The sequence below is a fragment of the Vespula vulgaris genome, chromosome 2 (assembly GCF_905475345.1).
Source record: "Vespula vulgaris chromosome 2, iyVesVulg1.1, whole genome shotgun sequence".
Lineage (NCBI taxonomy): Eukaryota > Metazoa > Arthropoda > Insecta > Hymenoptera > Vespidae > Vespula > Vespula vulgaris.
Genome location: NC_066587.1, coordinates 11839604 through 11862024, shown reverse-complemented (window position 1 = coordinate 11862024; position 22421 = coordinate 11839604). Strand labels below are relative to the sequence as shown.

General features: G+C 31.3%; 1 protein-coding gene and 1 long non-coding RNA gene across 9 annotated transcripts; one reads left to right on the top strand and one right to left on the bottom strand.

Annotated features, from left to right (window-relative positions):
- Positions 1–762: 762 nt before the first annotated feature.
- LOC127061801 (uncharacterized) lies at positions 763–21525 on the bottom strand. 8 transcript variants are annotated; one of them, XM_050989154.1, is made up of 15 exons: positions 17456–17685; positions 16845–17293; positions 14229–14795; positions 8921–9071; positions 8615–8828; positions 8076–8171; positions 7498–7735; positions 7091–7389; positions 5365–7006; positions 4957–5243; positions 4750–4858; positions 4297–4639; positions 3924–4164; positions 2958–3835; positions 763–2507 (listed from the first exon to the last, which is right to left on the bottom strand). In XM_050989154.1, exons 3-15 carry the CDS (start codon positions 14470–14472, stop codon positions 2336–2338), a joined length of 4914 nt encoding a protein of 1637 aa, XP_050845111.1. In that variant the 5' UTR covers positions 14473–14795; positions 16845–17293; positions 17456–17685; the 3' UTR covers positions 763–2335. The 8 variants fall into 8 exon arrangements, with proteins under 8 accessions (XP_050845111.1, XP_050845116.1, XP_050845112.1 ...); XM_050989159.1 differs by lacking the exons at positions 14229–14795; positions 16845–17293; positions 17456–17685 and adding exons at positions 19328–19370; positions 21300–21525; XM_050989155.1 differs by having other exon boundaries at positions 14229–14602; positions 16845–17685.
- On the top strand, positions 20340–21263 carry LOC127061803 (uncharacterized). The gene is made up of 2 exons (XR_007780959.1): positions 20340–20987; positions 21108–21263. It is a non-coding gene; the product is annotated as an uncharacterized LOC127061803 (long non-coding RNA).
- Positions 21526–22421: the final 896 nt, after the last annotated feature.

Sequence of the window (22421 nt, the reverse complement as noted above, 5' to 3'; positions counted from 1 at the left end):
TTGTAATACTTTCTCACCATGATTTTAAATGATATGTAATAGAACCCCATCAAGATAAATTAGAAATATTATATAATGCTTTCAGGTACTTTTGTTATTATTCACTAAAGATAATTTATTTAAATAATTTATTACATTATTTCCATAAAATTATTGGATCAAATTTTAAATTAACTCATGTATAATGTTGAAATTAATTACATATACAAACGTACGCGTGTATTCTGTAATCAGTTTACTGTATACCTATTGTAAATAAGATTTAGTAATATGTAAACGAATTAAGGCTACTAATATAAAAATAATTACTTATTTATCAATAGAAGTAATATGATTTATAGCAATAGAATGTTCCTACGCACACTGAATGTAACTGTCTTCAAGATGATAACATGTTCAGCTATAAGACCTACGTTATAACGATCTGATCAGAGATATTTCAGTACAAAAAATTTAGAAATCAAGTTTACTCGATTTTAATATAATGTGTTTGTGTCTGAATGTGACATTGTAAATCGTCTATAAAAAAAAAAAAGGAAAAAAAAAATGAAAATATTAATTAATTCAACTAGCACTTACATGTTTTTATATATCTTTTTTTTCGTATAAAATATACAATATATGTGTAAGTTTTAATATTTACTAAAGATTATAATTTTGGTTTATTATGTTTAAAAATCATATTAAATAAAAGTAAAATTTAAATTCTCTCTATTAATTTATAAAAATTAATTATAGGTAGAAACATATTAAGAAGATATGTAATATTATAAACATGGATATTTTATTTATATATACATATACAAACATACACAGTTTATTATTTACGAATAATGCTGTTAAAATGGTGTGAGGCAGATATGTTTCAAGCAACTTGTTTTATCTCTTTGTAAAATGTAAAGGTACAGTACTCATAGTATTGTTTTATTCATGAACAAAATTTTTAACAAATTCTATTAGGGCATATCAATTTTATATGATGACAGAAAATACAAAACATAACAATATTCAAGAATGTTATACCATTTCTGCAAAAATTATAATTCCTTTGGTAATGGAATTTATATAATAGTTTTTATTTTTTTTAATAATTATTATCATTGTTCTCTAGTTATATTAATATTTATCATAATTTTAAAATATGCTATAGGGAACGTATCACTGCGCAAAGAAATGTACAGTGATATATATGTCATTATAATAGATTTTATTTGAATACACTGTATGCTGTCACATACTAAGAAATACATGAAGCAAGTAAAAAAATGTGATTATTGCGATTCATAAGCGCACGACATGGTAATAATTTATATGCTAAATAAAACCGATATATTGATGTTTTATGAAGATTGGACGTGATTGAAATATTAAAATTACATAAAAAATCAAACGAAGTTTTTTCGCACATTCGCATCAATCAACTTATGCACCTATTTGCTATGATCACAGTTACATTCATAATATTATAAGTTATTATATTATATATGACCGTTGTGTCTTTATCATCATATTACTGTATATATGTACATTTTAGTTATAAATAGGTATATGTTCATTTAAATATAATGAGGTTTTAAAAGCTTATGACTAGCAGTACCTCTAATATTTTTTAGTCACGACCACTACCACCATCAGGGAGTGTCTTTATATAGTCATCAAAAAGAAAAATTTTTGATAGAATTAGAATTCTATCCTTTATCTATTATAACATAAAATTCTGCCTAAAATTTTAAATAAATTGTTCAATTCTTAAAATAATTTTCAATCATTAATTTAATTGAAATATTTTAATATTAAAATATTGTGTATAGTAGCGGTCGTGCCTAATGCATAAAAGCGAAACAAGTAAAACAAGTGTAGCTATTATGCAAAATTAGTAATATGAATGTAATGGTAATGCGTAATAATTAGCATGATGATAAAACTAAGGGAGGTCTGGGGGTGCGCAAGTCCCAGCAGGGATCAGATCGAAAATGGGTAGACAAACGTAAAGAGTTGACCATGGCGGCCGTCAATATTGTGAAAATGCGAAGCTTTTCGCAGGGGTCCAGAAGTCGCTGCGCTGGCCAGACCAGAAATGAAAAGCGGTCGGGCTGGTTTGTCAATGGCATTATGAGTGGTAATACTATCACGAATCTATGCAAACGAAGCTTTAAACAGTGACTTCGCAAGCAACATCACTAAATTATAATTTCAAAATCATATACTATGCCTTTTCTTTAATACACTGTACATACGACACCATTTAATTAATCTTTTTTGCATTCGTTCAAAGCACATCACTTTCACTTCTTAATCAATTTACTCAAGAATCTCATTAATATCAATAGAAGGGCTAAGTCTGAATAGTATGCACACACATTCTTGGAACCAAACCTTTTCTATCACCTCTTGCACACAATAACCATTTATTATCAATTTCTAATATAACTTTCAATCTTTCACCTTCTGCAAATGAGAGATGCCCATTACTCGATGGTACCCTATTTGTAACTGTGCGAACCTCTCTGGAATCGAGATGGACGTAGCGTTATTTTACTAATCTAGGGAAAGAAAAATATACAAAAGTAAGATAAAACTGAAAAATAACAAGCGATAAATAAATCATAGAAAGAGATTGCAAAGAAAACATATTATAAGCTGAATTAAAATAAAATTTTCATAAATATATTATACTAATAAACTGTGTATCTACTTTAGCAAAAAATATTACATTTTAATATAATAACATGCTATACTTTTATCACTACATGCTTCAAATATAAATAGAAAGAAAGAAATGTGTACTATAAATTAAATTACTTTTCGTTTATATAATTTTGAATTTTATATATATATATAAAACTATGTAATTCACTATCAGAATTCTCTAAATTAAAAATAGCATATGAAAAGAGACATTCAAAAATAAAAATTAAATCGATATATGTATGTATATGTAGAGTAATTCTACCTACTTTAGCGGTTGTTTCCTCGGAGGATTTCGTGTAACTGTATTTGGCCTTGGTAGAGATGTGGAAGCAGCTCGTCTTTGAGGAGATAGGAGATTCTTCTCTTTCGACATAACTCCATAGGATTTATAAGGTAAAGAGCTAGGTCGTGACAAATGAGCCCGCGATGTTCCGACTACGTCTTGATCTACACGACTCGTACGTCGAGTTTCTTGTATACCTTTCCCCCTTGTTTCTATTGGTTTCATTAATACTGTTTTGGTAGTTGACAATGTAACCGGTTTTTTCAAAGAAGGTATTCCAGAGATAGGAGACTTAACAGTTTTTATAGATCCTATTGCTACATTTGGCTGTTTAATAGGTGATGTTAAAAGTCGTGGTATTTTTGATTTTCCCAAATTTGCAGGTGTTCGCATAGGCGACAAGGGTAATGTCGTTCCCGATTGGTTTTTCCCAGTTTCTTCTTTTCCAACCATCAATTCCCATTTCTCTTGTAGTTTTCTAAATTTAGCTTCTCCGGTAATCGTATCTTCATCATCCATTTTAGAATCTGGACTTAATGATTTAGTAGGAATCGTTTGTTTTGTTGCTCCTCTATTCAATGGAGAATGTTCAAGGCTATCAGTATAATCTTCGGAATCTTCAGAAGCTAATTTTTCTAAACCATGCAATACTTTTGTCCCGACAGTGTTGCTAAAACGTTTTTTTACAACATTTTCAAGATCAGTTTTATGTGCAATGTTAGACTTATCGTCATAATCATTATAAACATTAACACAAGACCGCGGACGAATTTTCCTTGGACTTAATACAGTTCCACAATTGTCTGCTTTTTCAAAATGATGATCTTTTTGAAGTAAGTCAACATTTCTAAAGTTTAGTCCCTGGAATAATATATATAAAAAAGTTTCTATGTAATTGTTCATTATAAGAGATTATCTGAGAGGTAACTGATTATTTAATTACACTTACATTTATATTATAATTATTCATATTACCGAAACTGTTATGTAATTGTCGATATTGGTATAAAAGATCAAGCTGAAATGGGCAAAATGCTAGAGGATGTAAAATATCTAATAAACTATCAACAACTTCTCGAACGTCGGTATTTCCTAATGCTCCGGTAAATAAACTATTACTGTTATAATGTCTCCGTAAAATCGATTCTCTTGTACATAAATATGCAAACCAAGCATCCAAAGCCCTCAAACTAAAAAAAAAGAAGAAATATAATATATATTTTGAATGGAATTTAATGCATATAAAAGATATAAATATAACAATATAAATAGGACGCGTAACTATAGATTTTTAATAAGATACAGTTAGTCTGAAAACTCACTTTAACAGACCAAATACAAATGCATGAAATTTAAGCATTCCCTCAGTAATAATATCTTCGCCATTAATCTTTTGGACTAACTCGTTCAATGTTTTTGTAAGGGGTCCTTGCTGAGCAGAAGCTTCAACAACTTGCCATACACTGTTTGCTATTGGACCAAAAGTAGATTGCAAATGTGGTTTTAGACCATCTGACATTATAGCATATAAAGCTGGACAGAGATTACTTAAACAAAGTTGTGCACATTCATTTTTATCATTATAATTCTGTCGACCATTAGTAGGTTCAGCATTCCAATACTTGAGTAATAAATCAACAGCTTTGCTCGTGGATGATATCATATCTGAAATAATACAAAAAAGATTTCGTTAATATATATATAAATGTAAAAATGTTTGCATATGGATAAATTAGATATATCAATATTACAAACAAGAATTAATATTAACATACTTCTTTTTTCTTCTAAATCCACTTTGTTCTCAGGATTAATTTCTTTATTTGGATCTTGAAAGCATCTATCTTTGTTGTGCTCATTAGTCGGAGCATTTAAATTATTTGGCTGAAATTAAATGTATCACACGAATGTATTTAAAAAACCAAAATATATTTGATGTACAGGTAATATATACATGTATATGTAAAAAAAGAAAATATTACTTTTTCGTCCGAGTATCGTTTTCTTTCGTGTAAAGCAAAACTGACAGTCTTTTTTTGTGATTCAGCCATATCAATATTTTTGACTACATCCTTGTTCATTCTAAGAGCTAAAAATTTTCTCACGTACGATCTTAATTTAACTTCGGGATCTTCATTATCTCCTTCGCTACTTTCTGACGATAAACCACTACGTTTTAAAAATTCTTCTAATTGCTTTACATCATCTTCGCTATTTTGAGAAGTTTCATAATCTACGTTTGTATTATTAACAACTTCGTTCAGTCTCTCTAAAATAAAATTACGTTTAGTTAACACCTCAATAAGTTTTAAATACTTTTTATTAAACTACGAATATATTTGAAATGAAATATATTTGAAGAAAAAATATACAAAATAAATTTACTTTACCTGTATTACATTTTTCCTCTGTCTCGTCAACGTCTTTTTCTGAATCGATAATTCTTCCGCGACATAATAGTTGTAAATCATTATTCATATAATATGGTTCTTGTAACGACATTCTTTTATTTGGTTCAGGACATTGATCTTCTACCTCTTCCACTCCTCCCATTTCAAACATACTGTATCTCTTACTTGTGGGAACTTTATTCTTTCTTAAGATACTTCTTGGTAAAGGAGGTCTTGGTGGCACTTTGCCATTGCAGCAATCAGACTCTCTATCTCCATAAGGTAATGAAATGGATCGTTTAGGTAAGTTAGGATAGGTCTGCTTTGCATGATTAACAGCCCTATGCATTTTCTTATCATTGCTGACTAAACTTGCTTCAGAACTAATGCTATCATAGCGATACAGGTATAATGGATTAGCTACGTTATTAGAAAGTAGTTGCTGGTTTGTAGAGGAATCCGTCAAGATCGTAGATGAGCCTCGATACCCAGAAGATGGCTGTGTAGCAGTACTACTAGTTGAGGAAGTATTATTTGGTATAAGTTCACTTATTGGTCTTGTTTTATGTCGCATTGGAGGAGATAAACAAAACAATGGTTTTTTAGTTTGTTCATTGATATTGATATGCTCTGAAACTTCTGGCACATCGTGTAATATTTTTTTATATTCAGTAGGTAAAAGGAATGTTAGCGACTCCCAATCCTTAACGTGTGAAAATCCACGTTGTTTAAGCGCATCGATATCGTTACAAGAGAATGGTCTGTTACATCTATTAGAATGTTTCCATCCTGGTTTACTTTTATCATAACATTGAGGCTTTAACGCAACATTGTCCAATTTCGTATCTTTAATATTAAGAAATGAAAGATCTGGTAACGTATAATTAGGATATATAACATAAACAGGCCTTTTATTAACTATCGTTTCCCGTATAGAAGGGCTATCTTTTTCTGCAGGTACTTTGTAAATTAGTGACGTTTGCACTTCGTTATCTTCTGTTTCGACCATTGCTTGAATTCCTGTTGTCTTAGATATTACAGATTTATTTTCCGTCTGAAAAACTCGTAAATTTTTTGTATGGCATTCCAAGTCATCCTGTGAAACTTCAAAATCTATTTGTTCGATATCACTGTCATGTACGAGTTCTGATTTAGTTATGCTTTCCGATAATTCTTCGACCGAGGCAGATGAAATCATGTCATCCTTATTTTCCTTATTGTTTGTAAAATTGTTTGGAATGTCAGCAAATTTATCTTTTTGACTTTCTACTTCTTTATTATTATAACAATCGCTACGAACCCAATTTATAGAAAAATCTTTCTCAGGAAGTGGACGAGTACATGTATTTATATTTTGTCGCTGTATTTGTGTATTCGTATTAGTTCCACTATCACTAGCACTATTGCTTGTAGGCCAACCACTATCACTGATAGAGTCAGATTGATCCAAAGTAAGACTCATTCCTTCAGCACTCATACTCTTTTGCTTCATAAACAATTTTACTAGGCTTAAATTTTGTAACTTTTTCCCAGAAGAAATATTTCCGCTACCATCGGAATTTTCTTCATTTACAGATCGACTCATTGCGGAGCCTGAATTGTGTGATTGTAATGGATGGTTATTTGATTCAGCAGAATCAACCTGTAAAAAGATATATAATATAATAGTAGAATAATTTAATCTGGTTTAAATATCAACATAGAGAATTATTTTTGTAATATTTACAGAAAAGTTTAGATGAATGTTAGCAGGTGATTCTTGAATTCTTGTAAGATCTGGTAGGCTTTGACTCCTTTTATTCATAGATATAGTTGTATTTCCTGTTCCATGTAAAAAATTTGGAATGGTATTGTTATTGCCCGAAGGATGTCGAGTTATAACCTTGTTCATGGAAGAATGTTTTAAATTACTCCAAGTAGTGTATATTTTAGAATCAGAACACACCATCGACGAATCTAATATATTTCTTCGCACCCCCTTTTTTTTGTAATAAGTTTCTGGTACTTCGTATGTTTCTGGTTTTTCTGTGTGAAAACAATTTTACAATTTAATATTATTTTAATGTGAATAATTTATAAGTTTTTAACAATAATATAACATTTATTTATTTTATTCATTTATTATTGATTTACCTTGATTTTCAAAATCTGGAGAACTATCAGAGTACATTGTAATACTACCTTCAAAAGCAATCGTATAATTATTTTTATTATTTGCTTGACAAGTTAACAGCATATCTTCACAGTCCAATGAATCTACACTGTAACTACCTGCTGGCGGTAGCACAGGTGTTTCTTTCACAGGAGAGAATAATAATGATGATTTGCATATAGACATTGTATCAGTTGTTGAACAAGCAGATTCTTCTCCCTTTAAATAAAAGTTAAAAATAATGAAGATATTTATATAAGTATACATATAAATCATACTTAATTATGCGTTTTCTGGTAGTTGGTAAGTTATTACTTTCATGCAATAAGTTCATTATCGTGATTACACTACTGTTACACATAATATATATTATTTTTATTGGTTACAATCACTTGCACTTATATTAATCCAACAGTTAACATTATTATAATACAATGCATTACAAGTTAGAATATATTAAATCTATCCTACACATTTTTCATGGATTATAAATGGTTTCATAAAAGATTTTTGCAATGAGGTTTGAAAATTAATGGAAGTTGCACAGGTATTATCATACCTGGCTGCTGGTGTGTGGGCTGATTGAAGAACCGATGTCAAGTTTTTCCATGACGGAGCCAGATATGCTGGCATAACGTTCCCTTTGATAGTTAAACTGCCATAATAATGGAACATATTTAAAATTTAATGTGCACTAATTTGACTAGTCAAGCAATATATTGCACATAAAGTATATATTTATATTGTAGCTTTATAAGTATTTTGTTAGATGTTTCTGTATGTTTAATATGTTATATTAACTAAATATATAAATGTATATTTAAGGAATACGAATTTGGTATTTAAAAATAGCAAATAATAATTATTTAAAACTGTTATTATATAAGGCAGTGTTGGATCATTAAAAACATTTGTACTAAACATCCTTTGAAATGCATGGTATTAATGATAAATAATAGAAATTCAAAATTAAGTATATATCAGATATAATAATAACATAATAAAACATAGAAAAGTAAAGTAAGTATGTGCCATGTATACATATGTGCTATATATGTGTTAATTAAGTAATAAAATAAATATCGGAAGAATACTAACCTCTGAATGTTGGACTGGATCAGTACACATAACTGGTAAAGCGGTAAGAAGAGTGTGGATGTCTGCACTACGAAAACTTTCCATATCAATTTCTGCTAAATTAGCATCCAAATTACGAGACAAGTCATCATAATAACCCACATCTTCCCGAGAATATGATGCAGAGAGCGAAGACAGAACACTTGGATGGACATGTAATCCTCCATCTCTGTATCTGAAAGTCGATAAAATTATATCTTTTTAGAGAATGAATTTTAATAATTTTAATAACGATGCTTTATTTATTTATAAATATAATCTGTTTACCCATAATCTGTACACCACTGATACTCCACATTGTCCTGTATAAAGTCTGAACCAATAAGGTCCTGTTGCATAGAATCTGTTGCAGGATTGGAATTGCAATCCGATCCTGGTGTTTGCGGATCTTCCATGACTGCAGCTCCTTTGCCTGCACCTGGAAAATTTTAAAAGTATATAGTTTTCTTTTTCTTATATCTTCAGGATAATTGAATTAATATTAAATTTAAATTATTTATTATTAAAATATACATTAATTTAAAATATTTAACAATTTAAATAAAATATTAGGATGTATTAGAATATTTCATAATTTCTCTCATACATAATGCATAAAATTTGAATATTTAGATATTATATTTATATTATTTTCATTGATATTGATGTAAAAGGTCAAATTTATTTATATAAACGAAGACTCCATGCGATTATAAATAAATAAAAAAAAAAGAAAATAATAATACAATAAAAAAGATTGAAAAAAATTCTGTAGTTTGTTTTCGAAACAAAACGTAATTATGAGATAGCTGTAATACGATAATAACATCCCTCTATGCTATCTCAAATAATACGTGCATGGAGGCACGACATTAGAAACTTTTCAATCACTCCACCGTCATCATCAAAGAATGCTCGAGATAAAAAGAGAACTTAATCCTTCGCTTAATCTTGATTTACGATTATTGTGATCAAACAACGAGTGCCACTTAACAAAAATAATTTAAATTAATAATGTAACCAAATCGAACAAGTTCAATTGCGTAGATCAGAATTAATCCTATTCGTAAATGTCAAATGTATTTTCAGATTTATGCAACAAAACGTATTACTTTCTTAAAGATCATATTATTTCTGAGAATTGTCACTGAGAGAAAAACTTCCATTGCATATTATTAAATATCCCTCGCATACTTTCGTTTATGTATATGTAACAGAATTGCGTTATTCATGGTCGTCACATTGTTGCGTACCGATCGTCAAATCGATCTGTCATTGGTGTAACGAAGATGGTACATCGAATACTAAAATTTTAAGACGTATATTTTCTTGTTTGAAACGCGAAGAAGTTAATATTCTTGGAAATCGAATTAACAAGATTAAACTGGAACTTACCAGGAAGAAAATGTTAATTTAATAACATGTCGTCAAAAAATCTTGACAAATGTGGAAAGAAAAGAAAGATTTTTCTTTCGTAATACACTGTTCGCGATCGGATTACAATGCGTCGATTCTCCTTACATGGTTATCGTTCGATCGATTTCTCGCTCGTTTAACGACAAAGATGAACGACATATCTTTTTAAGGCCACGATCGGATTGATCACGCTCCTTTCCTGCTCCGATTCGACAATGCCAACGACGAGACACTGATAAGAACGTCTCTTATTTTTCTCCTCCTTCCCGCCAACACCGCAGCCGTATATCGTCACGATAAAATGGGTATGGCAGTATCGTGACGTCATCTCGAGCTTTACCAATCATCGTATAGAATAAATAGCTAAATGTTTTGCGCGCCAATTTTGAAACCATTTGAATTCGAATGTTCTTCAAATCTTGTAAGTATGCGAGTAATTCTTTAGGCACGTGAAAAATGTATATGGTATTATTCATTGTTATTAAATTACACATAATTTCATATATAATATAGATAGTTTCTTTAATACTTTATGAAAATTGTTAAGATTTTTGTAAGAATGATGTAGACTTGTTTATTATAGTGCGTTTACGTGGGAAATGTAAGTCTTCGCTTTATGAGATAGTCGTTGCCTTATTATTTCGTATGGATTGTATATAAATATTTGTCATGCCTCAGTAAGAACTTAAAGAAGCAAAAATATGCGCCATTCGTAAGCCGGAAATATCAATCCTTATTTGTGACGTCAACTCTCTCGAGTAGTTTTCTATCTTTAGCTTTCCTACATATTCCGATCTAATAATTAATAATCAATAACTAAAATCATTCGATAGTAAAAATGCCAGTTTTTGATTATTAAATAATAAATAAATAAAAAAATTGATAATTTCTATACATAAAAATTTTAATTACTTATATTAAATAATTAATGTTTTGAATATTTCATACATGATCATTAAAGATTTATATTGAATCACAATTCAAGAAATAATGCAATGTATTGAATAAATGCAAGAAAGCATTATTACTAGCATAGCATGATTTTATTTCTGAATAACGTTCATATTGTATATACAATAATGTAAAACTACGTTTACGTTTGTCAAATGACTTAATAATGTGCAGCAAATCTTCGGCTAATCTTCGTCATTTCGAGAAAAATTCGAAGATAAAATCGAAGTTTTGAAAATAGGAATTGATACCTGAAGAAATTATTATCCATTTCATCGCCGTGGCCGCGGCGAATTGGTTTTGCGTCTAGTATTTACACGCGATAAATGCTAACCGAAAACACCCATTTCTTCGACCATATGGTGACGAGTTGCCTGTCACTTACACTACTGTTAGAAATTCATTTTAACTGCGCCTATGGAGCATGATCGCTCATGCGGCGCATGTGCGCTGTAGGATTGAATGTAAAGGGTGGGCAAATGGAAGTCAGATACAATCGAATGTATATATGTATGTATGTCTCGGCTTTAAAGACCCGAGTGGTTTCGCTCGATCGAAGCTTTGATTCTTGATCCAATGATCAAGCGTTATACGTATGAATTGTATATACATTCGTTTCTTAGTTTTAATGTCGTCGTTCTTCTTTTATATATTTTTTTCATTCTTCCCTTCCCTCTCTCTTTCTTTCTCTCTTTTTTTCTTCCTTTTTCTCTCTGTCTTTCTCTCTCTCACACATATCCTCAGAGTAATTTATTAATGAATGATATGATTATATGAAAAATAATAAATTTCTAGATTAATTTTTGTTACATATACATACGTGCAAGAATTTTTGAAACAAATTCACTGTCCTGCTGTTTCTTCGATGCGAAACAAACAACTGCTGATTCATTTGTTTTCAAAAATATCTGAACGTTATTTATTGTTAGTTTACTTTATTGTTATGTTCTTGCGATTTTTCCTTGTTGTCCGAAAAAAAAAATAAATAAATCGATTGTTTCTAATCGAATATTATTGCAAACAAGTATAAGTGTTCGGTTATCAATGTTCTTATTAATGATCATGTTCGGTATTATTCATATATTTTTGTTATTGTTGTTATTTCGTTAATTTGTTTTTTATTAATTTGTTATTTTTGTTATTTTCTTGAACTATTCCTTTAACTTTTTTTTTAATTTAACTATATGTAGACATATACGCATGCCGTATACATACATGGATACACACATATATATACGTATATGTACGAGATATATAAAGCATATAATTTTTTAACGGTAGAAAAGATAAGGAAATCTATGGAGTAGTTTATCAATAACTCAGTATTGAATTAAAATGGTTTAAAAATTTAGTAAATATATGAAGTAGTTAGCCAATGGACGACTCTAAGAATAAAACAAAAGAATGAGTCAATAATTGTTGAGGGTCAATAAAAATCATTGGACTCATAACTTTGTTTTATTCGTAGACTCGTTCGTTGATTAAATTATAATCAGTACTAAAGATGACTATAGTTATCGTTGAACGCTCGCTATATACTAAAAGTAACTATAATCACTCGACAAAATTTTCTTTGAATCAAGAACTCTACGTGAACGTAGCATATCTTGAAATATCCTCATTTATAATAGTTCTATATTAATGTCATATAACTTCAATAAGAAACCATTAATTTGCATAATATGACAAAGTATCGGATGTTACGTTCTGCGGTAAAGTACACTCACGATTCAACTGTTCCGTATAGCAATAGCGTACTAGCGGTTAACTTCGCCGTTAATTACAAATTAAATACATTTTTAAACGATCGTATATGGAACAAACCTTGGCCTTTTTTTATATTCAGCATGATGTATTGTATTTTGAATATACGACATACGCTTTTGGCGATGGTACGTGCTAAGAATATTAATGCGATCGATTAAACATGGTTCAGTTTAATTCTTTCGCGGTTCATTCTACAGCAGCGAATTTCTGTCTTAGGGAAAAAAATAAAAAAAAAATAAAAATAAAAGGAAAAAAAAATTACAATATAATTTTTCGCGTCGACAGTACCGAGGGTGTAAGATAATTTTAGCAGCAAGTAAAATGCCAAAGAAGAAGTCGGGAGCCAAATTTCGCGAATCGTTGCAAAATTTCACGTAGGTATGCAACCATGAAATATGATACGAGAATTTCGTAAATCTGTTATTTTATCGCACTTAATAGTTATATTGTGTATAATGTTTTACAAAAGATAAATACGAGATTAGATAAATGATAAATGAATTTATCATTGATTTTTACGAATTGAATGAAGTTTACAAAAATTGCATTAAATGTTTGTTTAATTGATTTTAAACGTAAATTTATCGACGATATTTCTCAATTTCTGTACGATTTAGTTATATTTTCAATTCTCAATGCTTCTATTAATCCGTAAGTTTTTCTTACTACGAAGATGACTGACAAAAGACCACGGTTTGAAAATATCATGCGTAAAGAAGAAAAGGAAGCATTCTTTTGACTGTCCTTCAAGAAAAGAAAGGGTGTTTTTAAAGGGAAAAGACTCTCTCTTGGAGTGCGAGAAGTAAAATAGTAGTAGTCCTCTATTTATAGCAAAAGAAACGTATGCAAGAGAAGCTTGTTATATATACAAAGTCTATCATGGCTACAGAGAAAGAAAGAGAGAGAAAGAAAGAAAGAGAGAGAGAGAGAAAAAAGGAAGGAGAGAGAGAGAGAGAGAGAGAGAGAGAGAGAGAGAGAGACAGTGAAAAACACATCTGTAGAGGTATTTGAACTGTTGAAAAAAGATCGTCTAGAATTTCACCATATGCTGTCTCTGCGTAGCCGAGGGCGTTGCAGATCGTTACTTAAATCATTAGAGATGCGTTCGTGTTGAAACGTTTGATCCCTCGTATCCGACATCTCTGAGGATACAAATACAAACTTTTATTTCAGGTATACCTCGTTAGAAATCGTGTGATCGTTTAGACATTTCACTGAGAAGATATGTCAACGTAAAGTAAATATAGAATTAGAAACTTCATCTATGCTTGAAAAGAATCCAAAAAACTGTGCATATAAAGAGACAAGAAGTATGATTCACTTGATTAAATCAAGCATTACGAAGAGAAGTGTTTCTCGTTTGGCACGAATAAGAAAACGGATTCTTGTAATATTTGTAACGCTTGAACAAAAAAAAAAGATTTTTAAATATACAATTAAAAATAAATCTACGTGTTCTTACATTGTCTTTGGAGAAAGTACATGCATTTATCGCATGGAACTCGATAATAATTCCAATCCTGTCGTTTGTGACAGGATAAGGAGGGTGATTGTTGTTGTTCATGTTGTTGTTGCAACGGTGGTGATGGCGGTGGTCTTTTTCGTGACCGTTGTCGACGTCGCGATGGTTGAAGTGACGGACTCACGCGACCAGCAGAGAATTCTGCTATCTTCATGATGACGCACAGCAGAAGCACTATCATCATTTGTCAATCTTTGCGGTTTTGTCGTTCTAGCACTTTTACAGCATAGCGATACTTTTCTCACTAGCGTACATCACATCGGGTTACACTCGTCACGTTTCCTTTATGTTCTGTCGCTCCACGACATCAAAGTCTGTGCCAAAACGCGGTTTTTCAAATACTGTTTTGCACTTTTTCCCTATCTCTCTGTTTCTCGTTTTTTCTTTTATTTTTTACATCGTGTTCCACTTCATACACGGAAAAGACCGTGTAACCAAAGACCGAAGTAACATTGTAACATTACACTTCACTCTTTCTTTATACTTACTTTATACTGTTTGTTCTATCTAATGGAATGAAATGAAAAAGTTTCGATGTTAATTCATTTATAGTTTTCCTCTCGGTAAGTTGTCTTATTTCTTGCAATCCAAAACGGTACTAAACTCTCGTATTCGTCCGATGATACTTATTGCTGATGCGTGAATGCCTGTGGGTTTACTTATCGCGTGGGTTAGACCCTGTTTTGCCTTTACGAGACGACTTTCCGTCGAAGAATATCGGGAAAATTTTGAAACCGGGTTCTGTTACCTCTTCTGTGCGTATAATTGAGTTGAAGGCGGTAAACATATCATTAATTTTTTTTTGACGTCTCTTCTAACATATATTCTTTATTCGTATCTATCGGAACTCTTTCGTTTTGCGAATATGATCTTTCATGCTTGAACTTTTGTTAATAATAACTTTTTTTTTTATCTCGAAGATAATTCTGAACATTCGAATAAATAACAAATAAGCGCTTGAAAAACGTAAATAAGCAACTATCAGATACGATGACTCACTGCGGCATAGCTATTCGTCATTATTTAATTTTGAAGAGAACATTTCCTTTGAATAGAGTTTACGATAACGTTTTTAATAATGTACGTCGTTCTTTGTTAGATAGTTGTTAAGTGTATGCAGCTTGGAACGTGACCTTCGTTGTCAATAATGATATGATTTATAGCACGTCATAGAACTGTTTCCATCTACTTTTGTTGTGTTATTAAAACAACTGCGTGAGATAACGATTAAAAACAAAAACAATCTACTGTAATAATTACAACAAAACTTACGATTTTGAACTAAGAATATCGGATTTATCGTTGGATTACGGAGAAATCAAAATCAAAATGTCTCTTTATCGGTATGAATAAGCTTCGGTGACAGTTTCGATAAAAATTGTTAACGCGTAATGGTACGAAAATAATGATAAGGCGACGCAAAAATAAAATGATAAGGCGACGCAATAATGTACCATTTTAAATTTGACCGAATTCAAAATGAATGCAATGATGTAAATATCTTTCGCGAATAATATCAAATAATTAAGAAAGTAGTTGATTAAAATATATAGAATGAAATTATTATAAGGATTACTCTAAGTCAAAAAAATACAAACGCGATATACGTCCGTATAGTATTCATTTTGGGCGCCGTACTAACTGCCAGCGAAGATAGTAATAATAGTTGCGTCAGTCGATACGTTCAAGCGCTTAAATTACAACAAGTGGCGAAGCAATTGTTTCGAGTTAATCGAACGTTCGAGTATAATAACGAGGGTTCGTCGGAGCGTAGATCGTACTAAATTTGGACGTTACTTTTTGTCAAACTGATCGTTCGAGAATCGACGATTCTGAATCATCCGTCTAATCGATAATCCGTATAATAGAAGTTTAATTCGGCATAATTACTTAGTGAATTTTAATTCTTTCGTGTTGAAATCTTGATTATTATCTGTTAATTTAATTGTATTTTATGATGCATGAAATATAAAGGAAAGATATGCTTTATACTCCTAATCCGTAGAATTAGAATGTTTTTACGAAATAATTGAAAGTATTTGATTCATTATATGACCGAAAATAAATCCGACTAATGGAATACTCCTATTAAAAACTATTACAACGGGAAAAAATTCATTTTCTCAGTTTCGAAACGAGCTATTTTAAATTAAGAACCGGTAGTTATAATGTCGTATGTTAAGAAGGTCAAGAATTAATTCAAAATTCATTTCTCATTTTCTATATCGACTTCAATAGTTTTCTTTTCTTTTTTTTTTTTTTTAATGAACATTTTACACGTATAGCGAAAAAGGTATGAAAGAAAAAAGTATGAAAGAAACGTTTCGACGAATTTTTCATGACATCATGAATGAGTCAGACATCAACTATTATAACTTTCAACTATACTGGAAAATAGAAGAGAGAAAGAAAAAGAGAGAGAGAGAGAGAGAGAGAGAGAGAGAGAGAGAGAGAGAGAGAGCATTGAAATGTTCAGTTATCGTCGTGAGATAGTTTTCTCGGAGACGACGGACCGAAATTTCAACGCCCTCGGTTGATTATAATGGAAACACTGACGGAACTCGAAGGAGAAACATCTGGCGAACTTCAAAATTCCAGTAGTCCCTTAACTCCTTAAGTATCGGAGGCTGTTTCCAGGAGACGTTTATCAGAGTTAAAAAAGTCGATCCATGCGTTAAACGCACTACGGTGCTCCGTGATCTCCAGGCGAGGAGATACCGAACGTTTGATTTAAACGACGTCCATTAGACAAAATTCTCGTATCCGTTTAGTGCGTGGGTGCAGCCGGCGTATCCGTCACAGTGCAGTAAGTCGTCTTTGGTCTACGCACTAAACGCGCACTAAACCCGCACTAAAAACGTGCACATATAGAAACTTAACTCATAATGAATATCTATAGGTGTACACACTATCTATACACACACTTCCAAGGTAGATATAAAATAAAGCACGTAAAGAAATAAAAATGTCAAAAACGTTTCTTAACAATATCTTTTATCCGTTTACTAAAAATAAAAAAGAGAGAAAGATAGAAAGGCGAATACTTTAACACTGATTCGAAAATGTCAAAAGCACTCGAAGTTTATCGTAATCCGCTTTGGGTATACACGCTTTTCCCAAAGGGTTTCTTATCTGTTGTTACTTAACGGAGAGGAGTATTCTACTACCGTTTCCTCTCTCTTTCTCTCTTCCTCCTTTCTTTCTTTCTTTCTTTCTTTCCTTCTTTCTCTAGACACGAGTTTCGTGTTTATTTCGGTGGAAATCGTCTTCTGGACCACGGTCTGAGTCAGACTGCCCTAGCTGCGTGCGTCCTGCGCGGGAGAGCTCTTGCACACGGCACGACACGACGCGGAGTTTAATCTCTATTAATAAATACTCGGTGTGTCTGGTCCCTCCGGCCGGAATAGAGAGCACAGAACAAGAGTAAGAAAGATGGAGACAGAGAGAGAGAGCGAGAGAGAGAGAGAGAGAGAGAGAGAGAGAGAGAGAGAGAAAGCTAATCCGTACAGCGAAATGCAGGAGTACTTTCAAGGATCTCTAATTTTTGAATGCACCACACCACCTGTTTTATCAATCTATACGATGCTACAGAGAAGCGTTATACTGCAATGTAGTATTGCTGAGGATAAAGTAAGTCTCGATAATAAAAGGGTGCTTTAAGAGGACATAGTGGGATCTGAGAAAAAGGTACCTCCTTGAAAGAGGGATGAACATGCTAAGGGAGAATCATAATGCAAGCCTTCTATCGTTTTTTAATATGCGTTAGTCATCCGGGAAACGATGACGTAGCACTTATGGGGATCGAAAGTCGACGTCACTCGAGATATGTTCCTTTTCTTTTAATTCCTTTTTGCTCGACTTTCTGCTCACGTCGTAATTATCGATTTTTCGATATCTGTTTTTCTTTTTCTTTCTCTTTTCTGTTTCATTCCTGTTGCTCTACGAGATTCTCCTGTGTATCTTGTTTAATGTATTTCCTGAGGGATTTGTACGAGATATTTATGTATTTCACTTGTTTCCAATTTACTATATATTATGTGTATATATATATATATATATATATATATATATATACCTATGCGATAAATCATCGAGACGATGTCTGCTAATTTTTTTTTGATGGAACGAACTGAGATACCATCACCGGCGAAAGTCCTTCGTACTTTTTCATATTTTTATAATGCATCGACTTTTTGAATCCCATATCAATTAATATCTATCTGACTTTATGTTAACATCATAAATAATTATGCAGGATGATATTGCATGGGCCACAATCGCCTTGAATATGTAAATGCGAATGTGAATTCGCGACTTGTTATATAAGTGTACAACGACCTTAACACTTATTGATTTTCACCATACAGGTTCCTTGCTACAGTAACCGAGGACAAAACTAGTTCGTTAACTAGAAACGATAACAAATTTTTCTTCATTTATGAAGTTTCATTTCTATCAGTGTTTATTTTATCAAAATAGAAAAATTTTGCAAACTGACGACATAAAAAAAAGTCAATTTTTTTTATATATAACGAATAATAAGGAATAAATATGTATGTTCGTAGTTGATAAATTTTTGAATGTATTTGAAATAAATATTTATAAAGAAAAGTTTTGGGTGTTTGTGAACGCATGTTTTGATATACAATGAGCAATAAAGAAATAGTTCTAGCAGCAATTATTGTCATTTATCGATTTGATGTACGAAACTTGAAAAACAGAAAAGTAATGTTCCCAATTGTAAAAGTAATCATACTGGCCATTGTAATGACCCTGTTTAGAAGAAGGATACCGTTGATGAGTAAAGATATATTTGTCAGTATCGATTTCCAATACGCTTGCACCTATATAAGGGAGAACCATCGTCTCGAATCGGAATGATAAAAGCTTCGTGTTTATTTTTTTTTTATATAGTTGAGAAATAAATGATTCTTTCTTTTTTTTTTTGCTCAGGGTTATTCTATTTCATCATTCCGATCGAGTCATTTTGTCTTTTAATGATCGATCTAAAATAATCTGTAGAAACGAATTTTACTTACCGATACGTTCTCCGTTGCTGCGGACAATATCCGTTGCCAGGGCCTACAAAAGATAAAATAAAATCGAATTAATTAATGAAAATATTTACATATTTATGTATATCGATCATTCGTCGTGTGAAAATTTGTTTATATTTTTTCTATTGAAAACGTTTTATGTGGCGCCAGTAATCCTGATTTGTTGATGTCTTTCATAGTTTCCGACTCGCGAATCGTTGCTTTATTTTCAGCCGTTTATATACTCGAACAGGAGGGGTTAGTATTTTTGGACGAATCATAGTGCATTTCCTCTCCGTGACTCAAGAGTCACGATCCATTTTGTTAGGAGACTAGAGTTAGAAAAGAGTCGTGTTCTTATTAGAATCTCGCATAAACTAAGTAAAATGTTTAATAATGATGGATGATCAGAAAGAAGATTGAAAAGAGAATGTTAAAGATCTTATCTATTAAAAAAAATCAGAAACAAATATCTTTCATATAGATTTATATTATATATTTCTTGTATTTGTTGGAACATTACGAGTAAAAGTAAAGTAACCATTTATTTGTTCCATTTTCGGAGTATTTGTGAACGTGTTCACAGCGAACTTCTACATTATTCTTATTTCTAAAGATTACAAACTAGGGATTGAACGGCGTCCAACGTTCGCGTGAGAAGTTTATGGAGTGTATAGTCACAAATCTTTATGGATTTCATAGTTGCAAGTATTTTACGACGTTGCTCGCGCGACTAGTTCTAAAATAGTAAATCGTTTAAAAATCCACGGTAATATATTTATTTCGTTTATTTGCTGCTATCTCTCTAGGTGTTGAATTATAATTGGCTTTAAGAAGGACAAAACAGACACGGAATAAAACAGAATGGTACTCGGAGTCACCTCTACGACCAGCAAAAGTAACGAAATTGCATAACTTTAAGTGTACTAAGAAAATGAGGCCACGAGATTCTAATAAGCGTAACTATACAGCGGTGAATGATAAAACGTGCGCATCTCTTGTCTTACGTGCCATTGAATACTCTAAAATTTCTTCAAATTCAAGCTAAGATACAAATTTGTATTTTGTTATTGTCTTATTCAATCGTAAAATAAAATTGTTAGAGGATAAGAGTTATCCGATTAATTTCATCTTTGGATATGTATACGTTCGATTAATTTTTCAAATAACAAATTTCTTATTTAAAAATATTCTATTAAAATAGAAGTCTTTTGTGAAAATGAATAAACTATTAAATTTTTAAAAATGCAAGAGAAAATTCTATGGATTTGTAAGACTACCGGACATTCTAATCGATAAACGCATATTGCGCGTTATGAATCTAACAACTTCTAACATTTCTTGCGAAAATAATCATTAACTTTTCGATGGGTTTATGTAAAAAAAAAAGAAAAAAAAAGGGAACAACCCTCCGTTTTATGGTAAGAGATTATTCTCAAAGATACTGGCTGAAAATACATTAAAAGGCGCGCACGTCGGTGACGAGATTAAAGGTAACCTTCCCATCGATTTTCAGTCTTCAAGGGTCAACGACGTATTACGTGCATAGAACTAATACAAGTGAATTTCGCAAAATATTTCTCCAAAAAGATTATACCAAGAAGTAAAAGAACGACTTGAAAATTGAAAAAAACAAGGACGATAAATCTTTATTATAATGAAGGTATAATATTACTATGATTGTTTGTTCACGTTAAGTCAATAAGAATAAATCATATTATACTAATATTCTGTTAAAAAAAAAGACTATTGCTCATTATCTTTATATGTCTTAACATGCAAGGACATAGAAACGCCCACGCGATGTGCTAGTAAGTAGAGCCAGTCGATATCAGAGAAGGTAAAACAGGAGAGAAAGAGAGAAAGAGAGAGAGAGAGAGAGAGAGAGAGAGAGAGAGAGAGAGAGAGAGAGAGAGAGAGAGAGAGAGAGAGAGAGAGAGAGAGAGAGAGAGAGAGGAAAAATCTTAGTACTTACGTTCATGTTGTAGATACAGCTGACAGTCGATTCACGAAACACTCACTTACACAAATTTGACGATATCTCGATAACATTTCACAAACGTTTTCACTGACTTATGATTAAACGATATTATTGACTTATGCACATGACACTCGCAGAAATTGTCACAGGGAAATGCTTTCGAGAACGTGTATTCTCTCTGAGTAACTCTGGAGCGGAGAGCCCCTCCCTGACTGCAACTACCCCCTGTTTAATATCGAATGCGCATGCTTCGATTTCGGGCTGATGTTTCGGGCTCGCAAAAGAGGGTTTGATCACGCTCCCTTACGATCATCCTCAAAATTACATTTGTCTTAAGTCTAGTAAAAATCAAATTCAAAAAATTATTATAAGTTACTATTATAAAAACTCTTTCTTTGTAAATTTTCCCATTCTGAAAATCATCCCTTAAAACATACTAATGTTTCAATATTTTTCTTGTAATTAAATCACGATGTAATATATATTTACAAAAAAGAAATACTTATCTTGAATTTCCAAGACTTGAATTTCTTATATCTAAAATAGTGAAAACAAATATCTAGTATACGTCGGTCTTTTATTTGAAATTAGGCGCACAGTATTTATAACTGTGATTAGATTTTACTTTGTATACTTTTTATATTAAATTGTATTTTTCTTTTTTAATTTATTTAAATAAATCTTAATTGTACATTATATATATATATGTGTGTGTATATATATGCGTATATATATATAGTTTGTATAATGTTTGAAGTAGCTTTTTTTAACAATTTTTATTTCACAAAATATAATTTCGTTTTTTCGATAAAAAATATCCGAAATATACAATGTAGAGAAATAAAAATTACTTTTACATTTTATCATATATATATATATATATATATATATATATATATATATATATGGCTGTGTGTGTGTTAAACTTTTTAATTTTATTGTTATTTATATTTTTGGCATTTGTATTTTTTTATTTTCTCGTAAAAATGGTGCAAAATAGTGTCACGATTCTAAGACGGCTTTATATTGATTTTCTTAGCTTTGAAGTTTCAGGCCGGAAGTCTACTTACTTCGAATCTTCTTTAAATCGCAGATAGATGTCAGGCAGTTATGGCA

Excerpts from the sequence above, each read along its gene's own strand:
- LOC127061801 (XM_050989155.1), bottom strand. The coding sequence starts at position 14,472 with ATGATGATAGTGCTTCTGCTGTGCGTCATCATGAAGATAGCAGAATTC. Across the intron at positions 7,007-7,090 it reads ACATTCATCTAAACTTTTCT|GTTGATTCTGCTGAATCAAA; the intron begins GTAAATATTACA and ends ATCTTTTTACAG. Across the intron at positions 5,244-5,364 it reads AGAGGAAAAATGTAATACAG|AGAGACTGAACGAAGTTGTT; the intron begins GTAAAGTAAATT and ends ATTTTATTTTAG.